We start from the raw sequence: 25,481 nt of genomic DNA on the forward strand, positions 1-25,481 counted from the left end.
TTCATTTCTTTTTTCCCCCTAATTATGGAATGGTTAAAATGGATACCCAAAACGTAATACATACAGTAACTTGAGTTTTTATGTTGAAAATGTATGAACATCCCTAACCAAATATGACAGATTTTGAATATAGACTAAGTTAGGAATTTCTCAATATTCCACTTTTTTTTTAATCCAAACTTTTGAATTTCTACAGGAAAAAAATAAGGGTTTTATCAAAGTGACTTCTATACATACCTATAAGCTAGACATAAGATTTATTGTAATATTAAATCAGAAATATTGAAAGTTGCAGAGAGTGTTTTTTAAGTGTTTTTATGGGTGGACAAGGCCTAATCATGTAATAGGATCATTTCTAAATTATACAGTTAGGTCTATAAATATTTGAATATCGACACAATTTTAACATTTTTCTCTGTACACCAACACAATAGATTTGGAATATAACACAATTTATGCTTTAACTGTAGACTGTCCGCGTTAATTTGAGGGTTTCACATCCAAATCAGGTGAACGCTGTAGGAATAACAACAGTTTACATATGTGCCTCCCACTTGTTAAGGGTCCAAAAGTAATTAGACTATTGGCTTCTAAGCTGTTTTATGGCAAGATGTGTGTTATTCCCTCATTATCCCAATTACAGTGAGCAGATCCAGAGTTTATTTTAAGTGTGTTATTTGCATTTGGAAACTGTTTCTGTCAACTCTTAAGATGAGATCCAAAGAGCTGTCAGCCAAGCAAGCCATCATTAGGCAGAAAAAAAAAAACTTCAGAGAAATAGCAAAGACATTAGGTGTGACCAAAACAACTGTTTGGAACATTCTTAAAAAGAAACACCAAAAGACCTGGAAGATCACGGAAACAACTGTGCTGGGTGACCAAAAAATTATTTTATTATTGCAAAAGCAACCAAAGTTTTTATAGGGAAAGAAGTTGGTGAGCCAAAAATGTTAGAATTGTGTTAACTGTATATGGGATTTCGTTAAACTGTACCAGACAATACACTTAATGTTAGAGATAAATGGGAAGTGGAAGGAAATCTAAATATCTCAGATGAGGATTGGGAGAATGTAAAACTCAATGGAAATGTGCCAGCTCAGCCATGTGGAGAGAATTCTGTTGGAAAAATGTTCTAAGGATTTTCATCACATCAACACAAAAAATACACAGAGGAAGGGGCAGCTGCTGGAGAATGTGTGGGGAAAAAGTAGCTAATCACTATCATGTTTCTGGGATTGTCAGAAAATAACCCCAAACTGGAAAGAGATTAAAATACATTTGAAGTAGAGATTGCTTTCATTTATGAATCTTTATATTTAGATAACATAAATTTAGATAGATGGATTAATAAAGACAAAAAAAAAACTGTTATTTATTCCTCTTGCAGCTAGTAAGAAAGTAAATACAAAAAAAATGTTAAAATTAGAGTCACCTACAGTTGAAGAATGGGTTGATACTGTGCACGATATATGTCATGGAAAAACTTTAAAAAATCTTTTTCATTAAGAACACAGGCTGATTTTTTTCCTCTAATTTGGCGTAAAAAGATTGAGTATTTTTACCAATATGCTCAGATTTGTCTTGAATTGTAACTTTTAAATTTAAAATTATGCGTAAATATGCTGGATAAGTTGGCAGTTCATTCCGTTGTGGCGACCCCAGATTAATAAAGGGAAAATAAAATTAATGAATGAATGAATAAATTAATACAAGCATATGCAAGATCTGTAAGTCTCTTTCTGTATGAGAGATTATGTAAATTGTGTATTTTCCTTTGGAAACTAATCTTTTAGGGAAATAAGTTGATTTTTTTTCATCTGCAGTGTCTTGCATTTAATAAACAACGAGCTGTTGGCTCCATCTTGTGGACAATAACTGACCACTCAAGAATTGATTTTAGCGTAGGAAATAAGGCAAGCTGGGGTTGTGTGACAACAACTAACGTATAAAGCGTGTTGAAACTTCTACAAATGAGCACTTTTTTTACTTTACGTAATCATTTAACAGACTACAAAAAAATCCATTACATTTAGGCTGCAGCGCCGTTAATCTCCCATACGGCTGATGGCGCTGTAAACACAAGATGACGAGACGATACATTCTATGCGATACACTACACATGACGTCACGACGCTTTTTCAATTTTGAGCGGGTGAATACAGAAACGGGCGCAGCTGCGGAATTTGAGGATCTTCTGTATGTAAACAAACTAACAGGTTTGAACTGACTGAAAGTTAATATTCACCATATGCTGTCTTATGTGCTGATGTAGATTAGAAAACAAACTGCCTGCAGAGTAAAGAAAACAACTTGCTATTTAGCTTTGACTTCTGGTAAGGAGAAACTGCGCACAATGTTTATGTGTCATGTAAAGATTATAACGTTATACTATATTTATATCAGCATTACTGACCGATATTTATTTGTGTCATCTATTTTGTCTGATAGGATTGTCAGCAAAATGTCGAAACGAAAGCAGTTTCTGGATTCTGTCCATCATGAGCACGTCCAGGACTTTCTGAACTTCATCAAATTACACGTCAGTGTCACTGAATGCAACAAAACAACACACTGCATACATAACTATAACGTTACTCTTCTAGTGGGTTTTGAATATATAAGATTATTTATATCAAATTTGCAGTTTTGGCTAAAATAAAAGGCAATTAAAGAGTACTGAAAGTACACCATAGCCTTACCATTGTAGTGCAAAAATACATTTGAAATGAAAATGCATTAGCAGTTGTGTTTATTTTAAAATAAAATCTAAATGATTTTTTTGTATTCAAATGTTTTGAAATGTTTAATTTAAGAGTACTAAATTGTTAACAACTTATTCTGTTTCAATTGAGCTAAATTTACCTGGCTCACCTTTTTATTTTTTCAGAAACAATATAAACAAATAGTAATGAAAGTAAAAGGAGTCCATGTTTTTGATCCATATCTGCTTTGTAATCATCTATTTTGAAGAGGGGATAAGTAGCTGACTATGTTGACAAGACCTTATGTACTTGTAATTGTGTATATGATGTATTTTAAAATGTATAATAAATTCATAGTCGATTCAGTTCCGTTAAATAACCTGGCAATTTCAAGCTGTAGAGAAATTTTTGCTCTACAGCAAGAACTACCTGTACACACACATGTATGTATCAAATTTTAAAGCAGTTATGTTTATTTTAATAAACATAACTTTCCAAATGGTGTGTTTGAAGTGTGAGGGATTGCTGTTTGGATTCTAGAACAAAGAGTAAATAATATTTACTGCAGCACAAAGTGGAAACCACCCTGGGAAATTTCAAAGAAACCAGTTGCAAATAAATTTGAGTTTTGACATTATTACTGATACATTTACTTATATTAAGATTATTGTATTATGTTTAGAATAATGACACAACAGCTATGTGGAGAGTCTTCAGAGTTACTAGAAAATTCCTGGATTTAATAAAGAGCTGTGAAATGACTGTTTCTTACTTAGAGGGACATTTTATTTTCTTCCCTCTGTTTGTGCTGCAGAAGGATGGAGCAGATCCGTTTGACCTGGCGGAAATTTTGGCGGAGCTGCAGAAGAGTCAGAGGCAGGATCTGTGGGACAGACAGCTGAAGTTACTGCAGCACAGCCTCACTGTTTCCCCTTCAGAGCGCTGGATCACTGGAGCCGAGGAGGATGCTGGAGACATGGAGGTGGAGGTTTCTGAGGAACAGGTGACACCACTTATTTTTCGGAAAGGCCAGAATTGTTATAGAGCCTATTTTGTTCATTTTTATTTTGAAAAATTCATTTTATTTTATTTTTTTATATATTTTTTTTATTTGACATAATCTCAAACATAAAGACAGAGCGGGACACATAATAGCTCCTCCCCTTTAAAAAACAGCCGGTAGTGTTTTGTTTATATCACAGTTCTGAGAGTAAGAGTGGTTGAGCTCAAGCCACCAAATGAAAAACAAATGAGAAAACGTTTTGAAGGGGGCGGGACATGTCAGATACTAGAGAGCATTTGATTGGCCAGAAGATTTGATGAGAAACTGAGGTGATGTCAAAATAATCATTGATCCATTTAGGCTAAGGTGACATACTGGAAGTTTTGGATGCTTTTAATGAGGTTTTTATCTTCTAAATGGAAATGCTTTCACTGTTTTGAAGCACACTAGCATGTATATATCCTTACAACTAGCAAACTGATACTTTAACATCTAAAAAAACGCTTTTATTTAACTTTATTTGACAATTTTTAGTTTTTAAACTTTAATTACATTTTTTGATTTCTTTAATGCATAGGAGAATGATTGAAGGCGTTGTTCTTGTTTACTTTCAGATACAAACCATGGCTGTAATAGAGGGCGTCACTATTGTTTCTACAGTCTCTGTAGACGCTTTGCAGGAAAAGGACAATTATACCACTCTTCTCAAATGTGCCCAGATGCTGAATGGTATGGACTTTTATTGTCACTCTTCATCTAGACATTTCTGTTTTTTTGTGAGAGAGAGCACATGACAGAATATTCAACAAAGGACTAGTTCACCTAAAAATGTAATGTTTGTTGTTGCTCACTTATCCTCATTTTGTTCCAAACTTCTTTGAACACGACTGAAGGTGTTTGTAATTAAGCGTGTGGGTTTTTTGTCTCTCCATTGACAACCTACTGTACGCAACTAATGTTCTCCAGGCCCAGATAGGCAGTAAAAACTTGATTAAAGTAGTCCATGTTACTCCGGTGGCTAAACTGCAATTTTATGAAGCAACTGGGAATGCTGTTTGTGCACAAAGACAAAGAAGAACATTCATATTGAACAATTGTGTTTTTATTACCTTTCTGGGCTGAGAATGGCTATTGTGTAGGCTGTCAATGGAGGGAGAGAACCTTCACAAATTTCTTTAAAATTAATATATTCATTGAACAAAAGTCTTAGAGGTTTGGAACAACATGCAGATAATGCCAAAGTTTAAATTTTGGGTTGAACTGTCTCTTTAAAAACGTCAAACTTTAAATATTTGAGGATTCAGAATACATTTATCAAATATTTGTCACTAAAAGCAATAAAGTATATATATAAAATGTAGATTTACTTTGTGTGTTAAATGTTTGCCTACACTACCCAAAAAAAAAAAACATTAAAAATGTATGTTTGGGATTTCCTAGAATTTAAAAAATATTTGCATTCATTAATTGGGTTTAAAATGTGGTATATTAAACATTTTTATTTAATAGTTTTTAACCAAAAATACTTAAACTTTTTGATTATTGTATTGTGTTGCTGAATAGTAATGTTAAAGGTAAATTGTTGCAGGTTTAATCATATTTGATGTAATTGCAGGGTTCACACTGAGGAATTTTCTTCAGGCCACGTCTGTTTATCTAGAATTTAAATATTTAAAAAATTTAATAAATGAGCAAAAAATGCAAACAAAAGACCAGTATGGAAAATGTGCAGGTATTTTATTGCAGTTCTAAATTGTTTAACAAAAGGTGGCTGACTTGCCAAACTGCAAAGCATCACTTCGGTTTTTTCGTTGTGTTATACCAAGCGTAAATGTCTGCTTCCAAGACGTTAGAAACAGACGTTTTCTTTTAGCCTCTTAATTTGATGTTGCCTCCATGTTGCAGTCTCTTTGCTGTACTGGCTGTTCCCAGGTTATGGAAAAAATAACCGAAAAGCAATATGGTGTTTACAGCATAAAGAAGAAAAGGGTTTAAAGGCTTAAGCTGAAGGAAAATGAATGAATAAAAGAAAAGCACAACCTGTTTTTTTGATTATAGGACATAATATTCACAGGCAAATTATATTTAAGGCAGAACTCGTACCTATTTTCTGTCCCGAGTGTCTCTCACGCTGGCCATCGGGCAGTCCTTATTGTTGAGCCCTGCATTGTTATTATTTCATATCAACACTGCAATGTTTGAATGTGTTATTTAATTCAAAATAGTTATCATATATGGTGAGTGCATTTTCTCCCATGTTGTCTTTTTTTCTCCAGCTATAGAGAGTGCTTTGCCACTGTCCCAAACTCCACTTCAGCAGGCTATTCACTGGCTGTTTGAATGCTGGTGGAGGCGGGATTTACAAGGCAAGGAGGAGCTTGGCTGGACTGCTTTTCTTGTCTGTTTGGAGAACACTGTTACACTTGATAAACCGGTACTAGTAGTGTTATATTTCATATATGACATTGTTATAATAATATATTATGATATCGAATAATTGCTTTTTTGGTTATATTCTCAGGTCAGCGAGCTCAGAAGGCTCTGTAGTCTACGAGAGGTGCTTCTCAGTGTGGACTTTGGATCTGAAAAAGGTCAGCAGGTCATCGACCCTCTTCTCCAGTGCTTCTTCAGAGCCTCTCATATCAAGCAGGAAGAGGTTTGTCTATATGTTTCTGTGGGCTTGTGAGCTTGAGGTATTGTTTTCTATGGGAGATGTAACTCTGTTTATTGCTCATTTTTCAGGGGAAACGCTTCCTTGCCTTCCTTTTTTCTTGGAATGACAACTTCATTCGGATGATTCATGAAACTATTAAGAATCAGCTGCAGTTTTTCCCAAAGTATATCATACACTCATGACCTCTTTCATATTTCTAAAATGTGCACTCAGTAACTTTTTGCCTACTTTGAGTTACTTACAGTATGAGGTAGAGGAGACAAACTGCTTGCATGAATATAAAACAGTAAAGCTGTTAGGCTCAATATGGAAACAGGAGTGCTCAAGAAAGAAGTATAGCAGTATTGGCACGTATACAAATCATCAATGTTGTAAAAAGTACAGTCTGTGCCTTTTAAATAGTACTTCAAATAATTAGAGCCTGTCACTTCTTTTGTAGAAGGTGATCACTCACACAGAAACATCTCTGCACTTATAAGGAAAACAATATTAGCATCTGCAGATTTTGTACTAAGTCTTTCAACGTTGTCGTTATCTTCAAGTTGCTTTGATCTAAGTGGTCATACTTTTGTGCTATACCTGTAGAACTCTGTCTGTTCACGTGGCTGAGATTTACTTCAGAGCTTGGAGGAAGGCATCAGGCCCTTTTCTGGAGGAGATTGAGTCTGCCTGCATCCAGGACTTGATGCAACATGCTCTGTTGCTGCACAGAAACTCTCCCGTACACAGCAAAGTCAGACAGGTCAGAAAACACATCTCATCTTTTTATCCAGCTGCAGGATTCAATCATTCTAGTTCAAATAAATCATCATTTTAGCTCTTTTTAATGTAGCTTGATAGATCACTGTTGCTACTTCAGTTTAGTTGCCATGAAAAAAACATGAATGAGCATCAGAGATACTTACAGGGAATATCTGACAACTTCTGATCTATTTTTTATCTGCAGTTAAAACTTTTATTCTGTGAGTAAAAAATATGTCCGTCTCTCTATGTAGATCCTTACTTATTTCCACAAGCAGAAGTTTCGCGAGGGAGTCGATGAGATGCTGCACAGACTCTACAAGCCAGTTCTGTGGAAGGCATTAAAGGTTACTTTTAATGTTGTTGACGTTGTATTTAGAGCATGTAGTTCTTTGCACTAAAGTAAATGTGTTAGTGAAATATGTCTTTATCATATCTTTATCATTTTAAACAGGCCACCAATGCTGAGGTTCGTGCCAATGCCACGTTGCTCTTTACTGAGGCTTTTCCCATCCATGACCCCAACATGAGCAGTGAGATGGTGGACCAGGCTGTTCAGAAACAACTCGATCTACTGTTTGTATGTCAACAGCTGATTCCATATTGTTGTCTGCATTTTAGAATGTTCAAGTATTCAAGTAGAGTCCAATGTTTGCAACTTGAGCTCAACAGTATCCATCTATCCATCCATCCATCCATCCATCCATCCATCCATCCATCCATTCATTCATTTTCTTTTCGGCTTAGTCCCTTTATTAGCCAGGGGTTGCCATCTTATCCAGCATATGTTTTACGCAGCAGATGCTCTTCAGCCTGCAATGCATCAATGGGAAGCACCCATACACACTCATTCACACACATACACTACAGACAGTTTAGCTTACCCAATTCACTTATAACGAAACTGGAGCACCCGGAGGAAACCCTTGCCAACACAGCGAGAACAGACAAGGATCATGTCAGTGTTTCCATACAAAGGACGTCACACACCCTTAATTTCTGATTTGGTTTTATAGAAAACACTGACGACGCTATAATATGTTGTGCATTTTATTAGACTGCACAGAGAAGCAACAGAACCCTAAAATGTAGGCAGTGCTGCCTCTTCCCAAAATGATCAGGAGTGGAAGAACCTGAAGTGAAACTCTAGTATAATAAAAGCTCCTCAGCTTTCATGCCACGTTGAGCTCATCTCTCATCAGAAATTGCTTCAGCGGTCTTGTTACATTTTGATAACTTTCAGCCTTACTCGAGCTACTATGATAATAAGTCTTAAATACTCATCCATGACCATGATTTCTGCATAACTCTAAGAGGATGTAATGAATTTTACAATCAGTCACTTCATCATCAAACTACGCCTTTGTTGTGAATATGCATCCTCTAGTTGTGAAAATGACACTCTGTGCCTTTAAGAGTCGTAAGCTACACTATATGTCATATCAACTGATAATAAAGTAAATTGAAAAACTTTGATTATTATAATTTTGCTGTTAAACACAATTATTAAAGAAGTGGTCCAGAGAGTATTTTTAGGCTGTGTTGTGTTTATAAGATGCTAGCAATGTGTGCTTATGCTTCATTTGTGGAAAAATCATGTTATTTTTCCATATATCTTACTTTAATAATATACTGCTACTCAGCTAGCATGAAAATGACTGTCATATTTCCTAGTTTCTCCGAAAGCCCACTCTCAAGAGGCTCTGATTGGTCAGCTAACATGTGCTAATGTGCTGTCATTCGCAGATTGGCTCCATGTCACCAGGAACCATCTCTACTATAACATTACAGTATCTGGCCCTGAAGGGTTTATGACATCATTAACCCAGATGTATTTTTTTTGTAGTCCCCAAATTTTGTTCTCTGTAGGCTTTGCTAAGGTAACTCTGTAAAAGCCACCAATGTCTCCCTTTGCATTGAACTTTGAGCGTCTTAAATTTAGAGATGTTGTTTATGTTCACACAGCTACATTACACATCAACTAAACTTTAAAATTTGATATCATAGTGGACCACCCCTTTAAAAAATATTAAGTTGGAATAATGCAAGATGATGACTTTAACAAAGGCATATGCCACTGAATAACAAGCTTATAATTCACAGCAAGTCAAAAAATCAGTTCCCCTGCAGGCCAAGCTTGGTTGCTGAATTCAAGAGCAGTCAGAAAAGACATCAGCATGTTGTACTGCTGTGAGACTTGTCTGTGTCTGTGTGTGTGTGTCTGTAGGCTCTTCTTGATGACCCTCAGCCCCTGGTGCGCTCCTCTGCAGTGCTGGGTGTGTGTTCAGTGCTGGCTCGCTGCTGGGAGGTCATTCCATCTGCTGTCATCACTGACCTGCTGGAGAAGCTCATCCTGCAGCTGGCTAATGACACCAGCTCTCCAGATGTCCGCTGCTCTGTCTTCATGGTAAAGCCCCTGGCTGACTGTCTGTCACTTGAGCAAAGTGCTGCTTGCTATCTTTTCAGTTTTTGTAGTTTGTAGAATCCAATTTAAAGCCATCTACAGCAGGGGAAGGACAATGTCTTCTGCTCAGTGATTTCAGCATGAGTTGAGCTCCACACTAAAAAGCTTTTTAGGGGGAATGGAATGTACCCAATCATTAATTTATAGTTCAGAGGTTAGCACTGCTTAAAAAATCATCTTAGCCTAAAAGACTTGAAATTAATATGTTCACACTTCATTTGAACTTTTGTGCTCATAATGACTAGGAACATAATTACAGTTTTAAATATCCTGTCAAATGGCATTTTTTTTGCTTGACTAAGCCTTTGTTATACCCTGTTTGTTTGCTCTGCAGTGTATGTCTATAATTTTGGATAACAGTTTAAGTCATCCACTCATGGAAAAACTGTTGCCTGCATTGAAAAGCAGTCTCCATGACAGCTCTGAAAAGGTGCGTGTTGCCTTTGTGGGCATGCTCCTCAAGATTAAGGCTGCTCGGGCTGCCAAGGTAAGTTTAAATCACACTTTGTTTTAATTAATTATTTATGGCACTGTATTTTTTTTTCATCAAATGTTTGCCCACATACTTATTCCTATATTTTCCCAATTTGTCATGTTCCAGTTTTGGAAAGTTTGCTCTCTGGAGCATCTTCTGGCTCGATTGGAGATGGACTCTGCTCCTGTGTCCAAACGCATTGTCAATTTGCTGTTTAACTCGTTCTTTCCAGTCAACCAACCAGAGACTGTCTGGTGTGAGCGATGTGTCACCCTGATTCAGACAAACCCTGGAGCGGCTCGCAAGTTTTACCAGCATGCTTATCTGTACACGGCTCCTGCTAATATAGGTGAGGGTGCCTTAGATAAGCTAGTAAGCTTTCTTAAATGACAAATCTGTTTTATTTTGCAAAAAGAATTAACAAAAACTCACTTTGCTTTCTTTTTTATAGTCAAACTGATGCTGGTGATCAGAAAGTGTCTAAATGTGTGCATTCAGAATGCAGGAGATGAAGAATTTGCATCTAGCAATAAAGAAAACAGCACGGTGAGACTTCCTATGTACTGCTGTTTTTGGGGTCGGTTTGAATTTTTTATTTATTTTATTTTTTACTTTTTATTTTTATTTTCATTGAAAAAACCTACATTTATACATACAGTACCGCCTAAATTCGTACAAGAAAGAGATTGTCCTTATATCAAAGTTCTCTTGGAAGTACTTTATCACACTGAATTTAGCTTACTACAAAAACAAACTCAAAACTCGACCTTACACCCCACCCATCTAACATTGATCAGAATGCTTGTGGTACAAAAAATCAAATAAAAGATATATTACACATGAATAGCATTTACAAATATAATATGAAACTGGCTGGGACAAAAATTTAAAAATTGAAGCAAGGTATACATGAACAATAAGACCAAAAGATACATTACAAAATAATTATAAAATATATAATGAAATAAAATAAATTAACATTTAACAGTCATGAAAAAAGTCTCATTTATTTATTTATATTTATATTTATCATGTCAAAGTATAATTTATTTATTTTTAAAAACAAATGTTTTCTGTTTAAATGTATTTTAAATGTATAATTTTCATATGAGGCAATGTTGAATGTTCAGCAGCCATTATTGCAGTCTTCGGTGAGACGTGATCCCTTTTATTGTCATGATTAATTTTTTAATATGCCGATTGCTTAAGTACCATTTTTCACTGTTATTAATTTCACTATTTTTGTGGAAACCATGGTCAAATTTGTCAGGATTCTTTTTTTAAACAGACTGCTCAAATGATTGTCTTTACTGTTTTAATGATTTATCAAATTAAAGGCATAATATGTACGCGTTGTAATGGATTATTCAAAAACTAGTATAGATTGATATAATTTGTTGACTAGAATACTTACACTGTTCCATTTTCAAACTGGTCTTGTTCACTTGTGCAGTAAGGCTCATGTTAGCCCTGATGTTCATACATACTTAACACTTAACTAAACACTTAACATTCTGCAATCTCAGGTATATTTGTATCTCTGGCTGTTTTGATCTATAAAACGACACGGTTACACAACAGCAGTTTAATTATTTAAATTTAAGTGACCTGTATGAATAGTAATTAGTATTTAACATTACAATATTATCTTACTGATAATATTCCTAAAACAGCAGAAACGCATCAGCATTCAGACTGATTGATTTCCACAATATCTTGGAACAGTCATTTTAAAACAGCTCTGTTGCCACTAGAGGGCCTCAGTAAATTTAAAGGTGGGCACAAAACATTGTTTAATGTTTTTTAACAATACAAAAAACTTTTTTTTTTAAATAAGCTAATATAAGATAAAAACTACTTATTTAACTGTCCGTCATCAACATTTTTAGCATTTTCTTAATGTACTGGAAAGTATGAATATATGAATAACTAATACAAAAAAACATAAAATCTGTAGTAGTAAATGCGCACCACATATATGTATGTAATTTGTTGAGCAATGATGTAAAATTGTAAACAATACATATTTATATATATATAAATAAAAATGCCTATGTTTGCTATTATTGACACTAGCTGCTGGAAGATGTTCTCTCAGTTCAGGACACCTCCTCCATGGCCAGCCTGCTGGAGATCCTTGTCATTCTGTGGAAGAGTGTTCAGAAATCTCTAATGGCTAATCAAGAGGCCTTTAAGTACACCACTGCAAAGTTTGGATCTTCTCTGCCCCAGTACCTTAAAATCTTTCAGGTAAGAGGCACGTTCAAGCGATGAAACCAAAGGACAATTTTAAGATCAAAATGGCACACTATAATCACATCTTCAAAGCTGATGCAACATGGGTGCAACATGACGCATTTGTGTGTGTGTGTGCATGTGCGCAGGAGGAGCGATGCAAAGCACCTCTCATTCTTCTAGCATCTTTACTTCCTGCCTCTGCTCTTCCAGCTCTGAGGTTAGTACACTTATTACACTATAGGACTTCCCTTAAAAAAATCCCTAAATGCCCCATTTTAGAAGAATAATGCAGCCAACAATGAAAACACTCTTTCTTGACATAAGGTGAATTGTCTAAATAGTAAAAAATATGAACAAGTGTACCAGCAAAGGACAGTTTTAAAAAGAACAGCACTTCTAAATATATGTTTTTCTGATGATTATCTAGCACAGTCCACGTGCTTCAGTCAGTCGTCTCCCCAGAACAGCAGGTTGGCTCAAAAGCGAATTGCCAATTCTGATTTCCATTTGATCCCAAAAGCATCCTTTTAATGCTGGTGGGATTGAGCGTGTTTTTTCAAAGAATTAGAGCGATCTGTAGAAAAGTCTGGGTGTACAGCATGACTGTGTCCTTCTCTGCAGGAGTAAAGTGATGTCTCACTTGAGGAGCTTGAAAGCGGGTGCTGCTGTGACAACGTACAGTCAGACGTTGGAATGTCTCTGTAGCTGGGGGCAGATCAGCCATATAGTGGAGCTTATCGAGAACTGGCTCACTGAGGCCGCACCTGTGAAAGAGGTACATGTGCTGGAAAGTGTCTATGTGTGGGGGTCATTATTAAGGCTGGGTATTGTTTTTGTGTTTTTAAAGGGATAGTTCAATTAAAAAATATAATCCTCCCCATTATTTTAAAGGTACAGTAGGTGATCTGCCTAAATGCTATCAGTTTGCCATACAATCATTGAAATACAGTCCATCCCCTGCCGTCCAAAGCCATGCCATGGTGTCATCCTTTCTCCAGCATGCAAGAGTAAATCCAATACTAATTCAGGATTTTAAAAAGTTTTGATTCAGCATTTGTTTTTACCGCTGTCACTCTTTCAACTAGCACAACAAAAAATGTTTCTGAAGACAATCACATACTGCACCTTTGAACATGTTTGACTTTCCCTCATCTGTTGAACACAGAAGATATTTTGAAGAGTGCTGGTTGCTGAGACCCGACTTTTATATTAGATTTTTTACTGTAGAGTTCAATGGATACTAGCAACCAGCATTCCTTAAAAAATCCTCAGAAGAAAAAAAATCAAACAGAAGAAATAAACTTAAACAGGTTTTGCTCAGCTACCTAAACAGCTACCTAAATTGACATTTTAAATTGTATTATTGAAATTGAAAAATATATTGAAAGTTTTAGACAACGTAAAGACATAAGTAAATGCAAAGCAAATTTACTAAACAATAAATCATAGCCATCTTGGCCATCTACAATAATTGAACAGTAAATAAGAGCACTATTCACAGCAAAACTACTTATGCAGAAACATGACTTTATTTGGCAAAATACAACACCTCTGCCTGCCGTCTTACTTCATGTTCTGATATGTCATCGTTAGACCATTAAAAACTTTGTGCATTAAAACGCTTTGTGATCATTCACAATAGGTACATTGTGAGTATATGCAAAGTTGAGTCTGGATTATGTGACTGTGTGAGGATTGTAAAAGCATTCCGGCATAAGAAATTGTACCGTTTGTAACTTTGACGAATTAATAATAATTAATTTTATTGAATTGTTTCTAAAATGAAGACTATGAGATAATATTTTTTTTACCTTTGATTATTCAATTACTATATCTGAATACAGTTTGACTCCTTGGAAAACAGCAAAATGCTGTTTATTTAATTTGTATATTTTTTCTTTATAGAATTTTTCTTTGCTTGTAGATTGTTAAATCTAAAAATATAAATTCTGTCCAAATAGGTATTCAACTCATCTGGTGAAATTGTATTCACATCACGATATATATTGCAGAATAAAAAACATCTCAATGCCAGATTTATTTCAATATTGTGCAGCCCTAGAATACACAATAAGTGATGTTTAGGGCCAGACAGAATCTGCAGACATTTTTTCACTATTTCTGCGCTGAATATTGTAAAAAAAAAAAAAAATCTGTGGATTTGAGCAGAATGATTTTGGGAGTATCGTAACAAAAATGTATTATATGAAATATAAAAAAAAACTTTTTAACATTTATTTAGTGTTTAGAATGCAAATCAAATTAGATCCACTTATTTGGTTAACAAAGCAAGTCTCTCATATAATTTATCTACTAAAAGACAGTAAGCATTATTTTAAAAACTGTATTGTGAATAACTCATATGAACATTTTCATATTAGTCAATACTATTACTGAAAATAATTTAACAACTAAATAAATATACATTTACATAAGTAAATAAATAGAATCGATTGGCTTAAAATCTGCGGATTTCTGCATGCACAGATTCCATGTGGGCCCAGTGATGTCTCTAGAAATATTACAGTTAGACAGAACAGTTATAAGCTTGACATTGCAGTCTCAATAACTAATCATATACTAGTCTGTAGCTTGTAATAAGAATAATCATTCCTTAACTTGCTGTGTCTGTGCTTTTTCACAAATTATGATGGATTAAAAATTATTTTTAATTATTAAAGTTGTTTAATTTAGTTATTAAAGTTATTTTTAATTATTAAAATCATACATCACATGCATCAAAATCTGCATTTTAATTTGATCCAAATACTTACTTGTTACATTGGTATGGCACCAAGTTTCAGAACCTAGCTTTTCATTATAGTGTCTTCATTCTTTCATTAGCAGGGTGATGAAGAATCAACTGGCAAAGTGCATTTTGATGTCCTGGAGGAGTCAAAGCCAGATCTAGGCCTAGACTATCTGGATTACATGCTCTTGAGACCTAAAACACGAGAATGTCTGCTCACACTGCCCCTGGATCAGATGAGACCACTTCATAAAGCCCTCAACAAATGGAAGGTACAGCAAACTTGAAGGTTGAGAATATTATTAGAGAGAATTGGTGAAAGCCTACTCTTTTATTGTGTGTCGTGTTATTACTGTCATTAGATACAAAGTCAATAAGGTAATTGCAGGTTTTCTGTGGCCTTGCTTTGAAAATAGTGCTGCACAGAGCTGAATCATGGCTAAATGTCGTGATGTTTTTGTCCTTATTATCTACTTATATCTCTGAAAGCTCACAGAATTGTTATATTCAAGGATGTTTTGTTTACCAAGGTCAGACTTCAAATATTATATTACATGTTTTTCAGCCTCTATCTTTGAAAAAAATTATGTTTTTTTCAGGGTTTTTGTAGGGTCTTAAAAAGTTTTCATTTTTTTTTTTAAACAAAAATGAAAAGCCTTAAAGTCTTAACGTTGACCTGGTATAACCATGTTTTTTTAAACTTTCTTTACATGGTCCTAAACTGAATCCAAAGTGTGACATGAAATGTGGATCTATTGTCTTTGCTCTTTTGTGAATGTGTCCAGTCGCTGCTGTTCTCCTTTTTGAGCGGATCAGAGGTCAGCGTGGCAGCCATTGAGACAGCACTGAGAGCTTTTATCTTCCATGGCAGACTCTGTATACATCTTCAACACAAAGTGAGTGTACAGCCATAACACTGTTGCATGCACTCTTTGAGCCCTTGTCACTGAACACACTCACACAATTTATATCCTTAGTATGTGAAAGGTGCTTTAAGAATATAAGTTGCCTATGTGTGCATTAAGTATCAATTTCTTAGCACTGAAGTGACACGACAAATTAATTTCAGAAGTTAATGTAGGCCCATCTTTTTGAGGCTGGGTTTTATTGGACATGACTCAGATTTTGTTAAATACTGATCAAGCAGTGCTTGACTGCGTGCTGTAAGTTTCTTTTAGACTGAACAAGTGAAACTCCTATCCTGCAGCATTTATATATATATATATATATATATATATATATATATATATATATATATATATATATATATATATATATATATATATATGTGTGTGTGTACATGCATTTTATTTTAGATGATTATGACAAAAAATCATTGCCAAATAATTAATTCTTTAAATATTTACAGCAATATTGTCAGTGTTTCTTATCAAAATGTACATGAGAATATATACAAATATACACTTCTTAGTTTTTTATACAGTTTTTTCATTACTTTTTTGACCTTAAGAACCATTTGTTTCTGTAATTTTTTTAAAGTGAACACTGAGAGAACCAAAGTTGTTTACTACCCAACTATATAAAGCCTACATCACATTTGATGCATAATTCTAAATCATGGGTGTCCAACTTGGTTCCTTGATTCCTGGAGGGCTGCAGCTCTGCACAGCTTTGCTCCAATGTCAATCAAACACAACTGATCCAACTAATCAAGGTGTTCCAGACTGCTAGAGACTATTAAGCAGGTGTGAGTTGGAGGTGGTTGGAGCTAAACTCTGCAGAGCCGTGGCCCTACAGGAATTGAGTTTGAGACCATTGGTCTAAATGATAAAAATAATAGTTCAAAACAACAACCACACTGGAAAAATCATGTTAAAATTGTAATTTTAGTGATTGTTACAATGAATGTAGTTTTTTTCAAATGGGCTTTGGGATAAAGTCACATGCCACTTCTAAACCATATCTGACAACTCAAAGTATTGCACACCATATAAGCACTTTCTATACGCAAATATAATGTTTATTATTATAAAACAATGCTGATGGTACGGAATAAATTATAACGGTGTCTTTGCTGGCCAAAGGATGTCTGCACCAATTAAAAAAATTACATGCTTCCCAAAATGTTGTGTCACTTGCTTAATTTTACTTTAAAATCAGCAGAATTTAATATTTGTTTTAAAGTGGGAACCCTGATTTTGCCTTTCTTTTGAATTCTGCAGTTTCCAGAGGAGCGGGAGTTCCTCAAATCTCTGGAACATTCGGTGTCCTGGGTTGAGAAGCGAGTCCTTCCTTTCTTGGTCAACTCCAGCAGTGAACAACAACTGTCCTTAAGCACAAAGATTGTAGAGGTGAGTGGTTTGATTATTGTCAAAACTAGTTTTGTTTTATTTATTTATTTATTTGTTTGTTTATTTTTAATTGTTTTTTGTAGTTTGTCATGGATGAACACCATATGTAATGTAATATAGCTGTCAAAAGAACACATATTAAGCTGGTAAAATGACTTCTGGAGATTGGTGTGACACTGATGAAAAATGTTTTTGAAAAAACAGTTGCCAGATGTCACAGAAGATGTTTTGTTTTATTTTATCTTTCAATCATAAAGTCGCACTCTCTGGACTGAGACACAAAGCACAGATGATCTGATAACAATGCCTAACATGTAAATTTAACAATCTCCAATGTCAAATGCTTCTAAAAATAAAGTAATAAAGGCGATCTGTGTTCTTGACATTTAGTTGACTGGTGCTTACATGAAAGTTCAGTAATTCTGATTAGATTTCTGAAAATGTCAACAAATTTGATCAGTAATTGTGATTATATGTTTGAGTAAAATAATTGTTTTTAGCAGTTTTAACCATTATGCAGTATAAATAAAAAAAGATCCATTGACTTCAACTAAATTCCCAGAGGTTTACTCAACAAAATCTTGTCGAACAAAAAAGCAATAGGTTGACAAAATATGCTAAAAACTTATAAATATATATCTAAGACAGGATTAAAGGTCTTTGCTCACTAAAGTTTGAAGGTTTTGTATGGTTTTCCCCCTGCATTTTGGCTCATAACGTCTCAAAAGACTTTCTATGGATGCAAAAAAAACCTGACAAACATTTCGGAGACAGTGTGTTAATGCAATTGACTCAACATGAGGTCGGATTTATTTTTTAAACATGCTCAAATTTAAGACTCCGTGTACAATGAACTAAATACTTAGATTTTTAAACAGTGCACTGTAAATAAATACTTTTAAAAAGGTTATCAGGCACATGAAGACTAATTCTAAAAGTAATCCATTGATTCACATTCTTACAATAGATTGTGCAGATGGTTTTGGTTTGCTTGTATATGATTTATTTCCCTTCTTCTATCATTGTCAGAGCTGTGTAACCGTGTGCAAGAATGTGCTGCGGGTTTCTGTTGGAGACAGTGATTTCAGAGACCACTTACTGCAGCATGTTGCCTCAGTACTGCAGACAGGTGGGTGCTGTAGTTTTCATCATGCCGATCCAGAGCCCAGAGATTGTATTATGTATTATCAGATTAAAGAAAGATTGACAGATTTATGTGTTGTTAAAATAAATTAGGTTTGACCCCTTTATACAAAATGTTATAACAATGTTATGCAAAATCTTATAACAATATAACAATGCTTTTTTTAAATGTATGTTTATTCTTACTTTAGAGAAAGGATACATGTGCATCCCTCATTTGCTTGCTCTGCTTACTGAGATTGCACATGGCTGCCTTTCCCAAAAGGCTGAGGGACAGGAAGATCAACTGTCCCTCACTATCCGCATTCTGACCAACATCTTCCAGAAAGTTGTGGAGATCTTAGCACATCGTCTGCGGAAAGACAAGGAAGAGGGTCAAGAGGTGAGGCCTTTGAAAAGAGATTTTAGGGCCTTCCTTAAATACACACAAACATGTGTGCGCATATACATATATTAAAACTGGATTAATGTTGTTCAAATTTAACTGATGACTGCTAGGGCTGGGTGTTAAGTTTAATACTTCAACTGCCTTGTTTCAATTACAAAATGAAGAATCAAAAAATGTCTTGGCATTCAGTACCAAATTTTCTTACCTAAAATGAATGAATCTCATCAATGTTTGTTAGCCAAGTGTGCATAATGACAAATCTACTTCAAAAAGAACAGAATGCTCCAATTATATTGGCATTTGTGAGAGGATAACCGCAGTACACTCGTGAAAATGGTAACCTTAGTACAACCCTTAGAGTTCTCTCACCTGCTGAGCTACTTCGGCAGGTGCAGTCACTTTTTTCGCTTTTTAATTTGTAACCTCAAACGTCATTAGTTTCGTCAAATTTTTTGTGAGACCAGCTGTGATTGAGTGGCTGTTATTTTATGATCCTCAAAGGAACACTATATATTTTTGAAAAAGGCCCATTTTACAAGTCTTCTAGCATAAAACAGTTAAAGCCTAGTTCACACTACAGGATTTTAAACATCAGCAGATCGCTGTGCTGTTCACACCACATGACTTGACTTTGTGTCTTTTGATCTCTGTGATGTTCACACTACGCAACACTTCGTGAACGATCCACAAGAGGGGGGTCACACACTACATGATCTGACAACATCTCATTCCCCATCAGCTCATTCAAGCTACCAAACCACAGCCAATGAAAATTTGAGGGAGGAGTCGTCAGAAAAAAGCTGAACACTATTGGCTGCTTGTGTGCTGATAACATCACTGACAGCATTTCAAGCTTTGGAGAAAGCATTTAAAAACATCGTCAAATCAGCTGATTTATCAGCGCATTAATCACTCATTTGCAAGGTTTGAGTGGATAGATACACAGAGAGTTTTTCATTTTTGTAATTTTATAACTCTTTGAAATAAAACTAACATATTTATAACACCCTGCCGTTTTCTAACTATCAGTGTATTTCTTTCTGACATTGTTATTTTTTTTATTACAAAACAGTAAAGAACTGAGCATTTCTGCCTTAAATTACCATATTGGTCAAAATGACTGCATGCATGTCTGATACTTTTCGCTGTGACTTTAAATATGTGTGCATTTTCTTGCCTGGCAACTTCCTGCTAACATAAACAAAACTTTCTGATGGCAAAAATATCAATTTACTTCAGATATCTTTCAAACAGCATATTCTGTGCTGTGAAATAGCTCCTGTTTGAAAGTGAAAATGAAAGCCAAGCCTTTAAGTGTTTTAGTATCTTAACTACATATTTATAGGCTGTATTACCAAAAAAAGATTATATTTTCAGGGTAATGGTGTCATTAAATATGATGCCAGACATTCAAAGCTTAATTTTAATATCTCAATAATAGCTTTGAATGTAAATATGTTGTGACAATATGGCGTTTTATATGAGAACGGTCAGAATGAGCAGTATGATAATTCTAATAGTTACAAAATTCTAGTTCCACTGTTAATATAGCCTACTCTCATGTCTGTGCTAACGCAGAATGAAGCGAGTGCACTGATGCCCATTCTGACCAATCACAGATGTTTCTGCTGAGCTCCTGAACACACAGGCACGCGGCTCATGCTGATATGCTCTCTCATTGGCTGTAGCTCGTCACTACATCTGACCACACGTGGGGTTGAGTCGGCCGACTGCTCTGGAATATTTAGCATGCTGAATGTTGGATTTCCGTCTGCGAGGTGTCGGCGACGCGTCAGCGAGCCTCGTTGATGCGTTGCTCAGTAGTTCACACATAAAGAGCGGCGAGCGCCGTGCACCCGCAGATTTCTTCCCGATCACAGCCCGATCTGTCGGCGAGCTCGTTAACTTCCAAATCGGGCTCAAATCAGGCTTAAAATCCTCTAGTGTGAACTAGGCATAAGTTGAACCATTTTTAAAAGCATTCAGCCGATTTCTTTCAGCTGACAATTTCGCCAGAATGAGAGTATAGTTCCTAGCAATATTGACCTAAAAATAGAACTTTTTCATTTTCTGTCGGTTTTATTCCACAAACTAACTACAGAGGCCTCTCGCTTTAAATTGGAAAATTATCAAAACTCATTTACTTTTTTTTATTTGCATTTATTTATTGCAGGAAATGTTAATGGTCAAATCCTATTCAGTGAATTATGCTAAGCTAAGCTAAGCTAATAATGACCCCTCTAGAACAAGAAATGGGCTGAATGGATTTAAAAAATGGTTTCTTTAATTCACATATGAACTGAGACATGGCTTCATCATCAAAATAGATGCATGTGACTTTGCCCTTAAGTTTAATTTATTTTCAAAAGATCATGTATGCAATTCATTTTATTACATTATCACTGGATTACAACATCAGTAGAGATGCTTTATTAACTAAAAGTTGTCTGTGAAGCATTATCAGTCAAGAGCAGGCGTGTCTGTCTCCTGAAAAAGCAGGCATGCTAAAAAAGTTTTTAAGAAGAACTGCTGAGGGATTTAAAAACGTGTATGTAGTAGTGAACCTCACATACTGTTGCTCTGATTTTTGTCATTTATTTTTATTATTGTTGATTTTAGTTTTTAACGACCACAGAGAGTCAGGACCTTAGTTTAACGTCTCATCCAAAAGACCATCAATATACTGGGGCGTTAGGACCCACACAGATCGCAGATTGAGTGCCCCCCTGCTGGTCTCACTAACACCACTTTCGGCAGCAACCTAGCTTTCACATGTGGTTTCCCATCCAGATACAGACTGGGCACAGCCCTGCTCAACTTCAGTGGGTGACCATGTGAGAGTTGCATAGAGCTACTTGCTGGCTGGTGCTTTAGTTATTGGTGCAGAGACGTTCTACTACTGCCAGTATATTTGAAGGCAGTATTGTTCAAGAATCGATATCAAAGTCAAAATATTGGTGTATGTATTGTATTGAAAACTTTTTAATGATGCCCAGTCTTAACGAATTCTTCAATATAAAACGCATTATTTTCTGTATCTTCAGCTGTGTTGCTCTTCTGAGGAAGCTCTTCATGACTTCCTGCTGGTGACTAAGTTCACAACTGAGAGGTCGGAGTTCATGACAGGAGTTTTCTCATCGCTCTGTGCTGCAGTTATTATTGATATCAGCCGCCCCCTGCAGAAGGTAAATCCTCTAATTATTCTGTGCATGCTGTGAGCGTTATGCTTGCGTGGCTTTTCTTTGTTGTCTTTTTAATTGAAACATTTGTTGAGCTCATTTCTTCATTTCACTCGGATGTAGTGTTTGACAGTATGACTGATATAAATACAAACTGTTGTGTTCTTGAGATGAAATGACATCGTAGGCAGCGTGGGAGAGCTGTCTAAAGCCACTTATAAAAATAAGCTGAAGGATAAAGGCATAGACTGAAAGCAAAGATGAATGACTTGTGAAAGAAGCCATGTGATCTTTGTACTCGCAGATTTCTCATGTGGAGGAGCTGTTGATGCCAGAGACGGTCAATGACCTACCACCTCTTTCCAGCACCATACTTAAAGTGACGCTTGGATGTCCTGCTGTTACCAGGTAAAATCAAAACCATCTAGTACTGCCTGATTTCATACCTGACCCATTTCGAAAATTAGTTTTTGGTGCATTTTTGATCCTTTTGCCATATATGAACAGTGCACTTCTTAACACTCAGTTCGAGATCCCAGAAAAAAAAACATTAATCCGGTTTATATGTGTTGAGAAACCCTATAATATCATACACTACAGACTAATAATGAGCCCAGCAGTTCATTAGTGTATGATTTGTTCTAATGAAAATTGCAATAAAAGCAGCAGTCTTTGTATTGCTAATGCCTGCAAGAGTGAATCTGGAGCTTAGACAAAGTGAAGTGCCTAATTATAGTTAAATGGTTATTTTGTTCTTCTCAAACTAAATTAACTAAAATAATAAAGTTTACACTGACCGTTACAAAGAAAGCAGCAATAGGCCTGTGAAGCTGTTGTCCTACAAAATGAATGATATGTGCAGAATCCTGGAACTTAGACAGATGCACTCTCTGACCAGTGAGAGGACAGTTTGCATGTGTTTACTTGATGTAGTAAATTCTACACATTCTTCATCAATTTAGGAGTTATGAATATAATATAATGTTATGTATAAAAAGTATATAGGAGTTATGTATGTAATGTTCATAGTACATCCATCTGTAAATATAACTCATTGTTTTTCTATAATTGCACTTTATAACTTATACCTACATACATAGCTGCTCTTCCACATGCTCTACCCACATGCATACCTTTATATCCTGCACTTGATGCTATTACACTCCTGGTTAGAAGGAATCTGCATTTCGTTGCCTTGTAAGTGTACATGTGTAATTGCAGTAAAGTTTAATCTAATCAATCTACAAAGAAATTGTAGGACTTAAACCATTTTAATCCCTGTTTCTAACGTAAGGACATCTACAAATTATGAAAGTGCCATAAGTAGAAATTGTATGAATGCTTCAGATTAATTTTCTGCTATGTTCTAGGTTTTTTCTGTCTGAATTGAGTTCCTCTATAGAGTCGGAGGCCATTGATAGTATCACGCAATGGGCTGCAGTTACACACATTCTGACCATCATCAAAGAATGTGAGTGGTTTTGGTTTTGGCTTGATTCTGTTTTTATTTCCACTCAGGTTGGTTTTACTTGATGTTAGAATTATTGGAAACATTTCCAGTCACAGTTCATGCTATTAACAAACCATTAATTAAGACTTTAGCTCAATAAACTGCTAATTATCTGCTATTGATAGATAGATAGTAAGATAGTAGTTGGGATTAGGTTTTTGGTAGGATTAGAGATGTAGAATCAAATCATACATTATAACTACTGGAAAATAGGCAGGTAATAAGCACGTACTTAAACTAGTTGTACTAAGTTATTTTATATAAACTGTTCTATTTGAAAATGTATTAAAAACATTAAGTCCAGTGGAGTTATGGATAGACACATTTGAACTATAAAGTGACACTGGATTTTTATAGTCTTTTTTTTTTTTTGCTGATTGGTTTATGACAATATTTGCATAATCCAGTTATTATACATACAACCAAACACCCAAACTCACTACCAATATTTAGAAATAATGTGTTAGTGTATGTGTTTGTCAGTGTGTTCATATTAGGCCTGTCACAAATTAATATATCGACTTGTCCTGCAGCACTTGGAGATGACTTCAATCATTTTTGCGGTTGCATATAAATTTACAAATTCACAATTACTGTTAAAGCCATTTTACAATGACATTTACATTCTACCTCACTGTTAAGTCAAAATTTATATTTGGACATTTACCTAATAGGACATTTAATAGTGTATATATCAATGTGTCTAGGGGTATAGGAGTTTGTTTCTGTAGCGTATTGAATAGTAATGATTACCTTTCTGCTCTGCTCAATATAGCTGATGCATTTATTGTGGAGTTGAAAGACATTGCCGGGTCTGTACGCAGACAAATACAGAACTACTACAACAGTATTTCGGAAAACTCTGATGATATACAGAGGTAAAAGATTTACATTTTTGGTGAACGCATGTAATCTGTGTCTACACACAGTGGCAGATGTACAACATTTCATTTTGTTTTGGTTTTCTTCTCTCAGGACCATCTACGAATCCACTGTCAAAATGCTGAATGACGTCCTGATTTCATGCCAACAAACAAACAATTAAACGGGCAAGCTGATGACAGTAACTTGTGTGTACTCCTGCAAAATCCTTTCTTTGTTTTCTCAGCTTATTAAACTCTTGCATTTTTTATGTTCCCCTTTCTCTTTCATTTGAATGACTTTTAAGCAAAACATCATCTTTGATCTTGAAACATCATTCATTTTCTTTTGTGTGGTTTCGAATGTAAAAGTTAAGTTCCAGCATTCCAGATAACTACATCGATTTTCATTCACAAAAGTACATTTTTAGAGACACATCACTGAATCTGGTGCGTCTTAAGATGATCTTTTAAGCTTTGTTTTTTCACTAAGGTTTCTTTGAAATACATCCCTACCAATTTATTTTTTCTACCTTACACTTGGATACAACAATAATTAATTGTGATATGTTGCCAGAGAATATACTTCTTTATTCCATTTTAAACAATAGTAATGTACAGACAAGTTGTTGCTAAATGTACTGGATTTACCCAATTTAAGTATGTACTGTAGAGCATCACAATCAATCATTGTGTGAAATAAAGAAAAAGTATTAAATTCAGACAAATTATCAAACAAGAAGCTGTGTGAGTCTGTATCATCTACTACAAGTGCATTGATAACTATTATTATTTTAAAAAATTTAACTGTTAAAAGGGTGGCATGGTGGTTCAGTGGTTAGCATTGTCACCCAATAGCAAGAAGGTCGCTGGTTCGAGCCCGGCATGTTTGCATGTTTACCCCATGTTTGTGTGGGTTTCCTCTGGGTGCTCCGGTTTACTCCACAGTCCAAAGATATGCGCTAAAGATGAATTGAATAAACTGTAGTGTATGTGTATGGGTGTTTCCCTTTACTGGGTTGCAGCTGGAAGGGTTCTGCTGC

General features: G+C 35.3%; 1 protein-coding gene across 3 annotated transcripts; it reads left to right on the forward strand.

The window, feature by feature from the left end:
• Window positions 1–2,129: 2,129 nt before the first annotated feature.
• ncapg2 (non-SMC condensin II complex, subunit G2) lies at window positions 2,130–25,174 on the forward strand. 3 transcript variants are annotated; one of them, XM_073906016.1, is made up of 28 exons: window positions 2,130–2,196; window positions 2,273–2,333; window positions 2,449–2,539; window positions 3,517–3,705; window positions 4,320–4,434; window positions 5,982–6,139; window positions 6,227–6,361; window positions 6,448–6,542; window positions 6,965–7,121; window positions 7,375–7,467; window positions 7,575–7,700; window positions 9,348–9,527; window positions 9,919–10,071; window positions 10,186–10,408; window positions 10,511–10,605; window positions 12,136–12,309; window positions 12,444–12,514; window positions 12,919–13,072; window positions 15,142–15,318; window positions 15,832–15,942; window positions 17,230–17,358; window positions 18,388–18,487; window positions 18,693–18,883; window positions 21,934–22,074; window positions 22,373–22,476; window positions 23,439–23,539; window positions 24,354–24,456; window positions 24,554–25,174. In XM_073906016.1, the coding sequence occupies exons 3-28, from the start codon at window positions 2,462–2,464 to the stop codon at window positions 24,621–24,623; spliced, it is 3,423 nt and encodes a 1,140-aa protein (XP_073762117.1). In that variant the 5' UTR covers window positions 2,130–2,196; window positions 2,273–2,333; window positions 2,449–2,461; the 3' UTR covers window positions 24,624–25,174.
• Window positions 25,175–25,481: the final 307 nt, after the last annotated feature.

This window comes from Danio rerio, chromosome 7 (assembly GCF_049306965.1).
Source record: "Danio rerio strain Tuebingen ecotype United States chromosome 7, GRCz12tu, whole genome shotgun sequence".
Classification (NCBI taxonomy): domain Eukaryota; kingdom Metazoa; phylum Chordata; class Actinopteri; order Cypriniformes; family Danionidae; genus Danio; species Danio rerio.

Bases quoted from the DNA above. Each gene is read 5' to 3' on its own strand.
- ncapg2 (XM_005166425.5), top strand. From the start codon at position 2,462: ATGTCGAAACGAAAGCAGTTTCTGGATTCTGTCCATCATGAGCACGTC. The intron at 6,140-6,226 runs GTACTAGTAGTG...TTATATTCTCAG, and splicing joins CTGTTACACTTGATAAACCG to GTCAGCGAGCTCAGAAGGCT. The intron at 18,488-18,692 runs GTGGGTGCTGTA...TTCTTACTTTAG, and splicing joins TGCCTCAGTACTGCAGACAG to AGAAAGGATACATGTGCATC.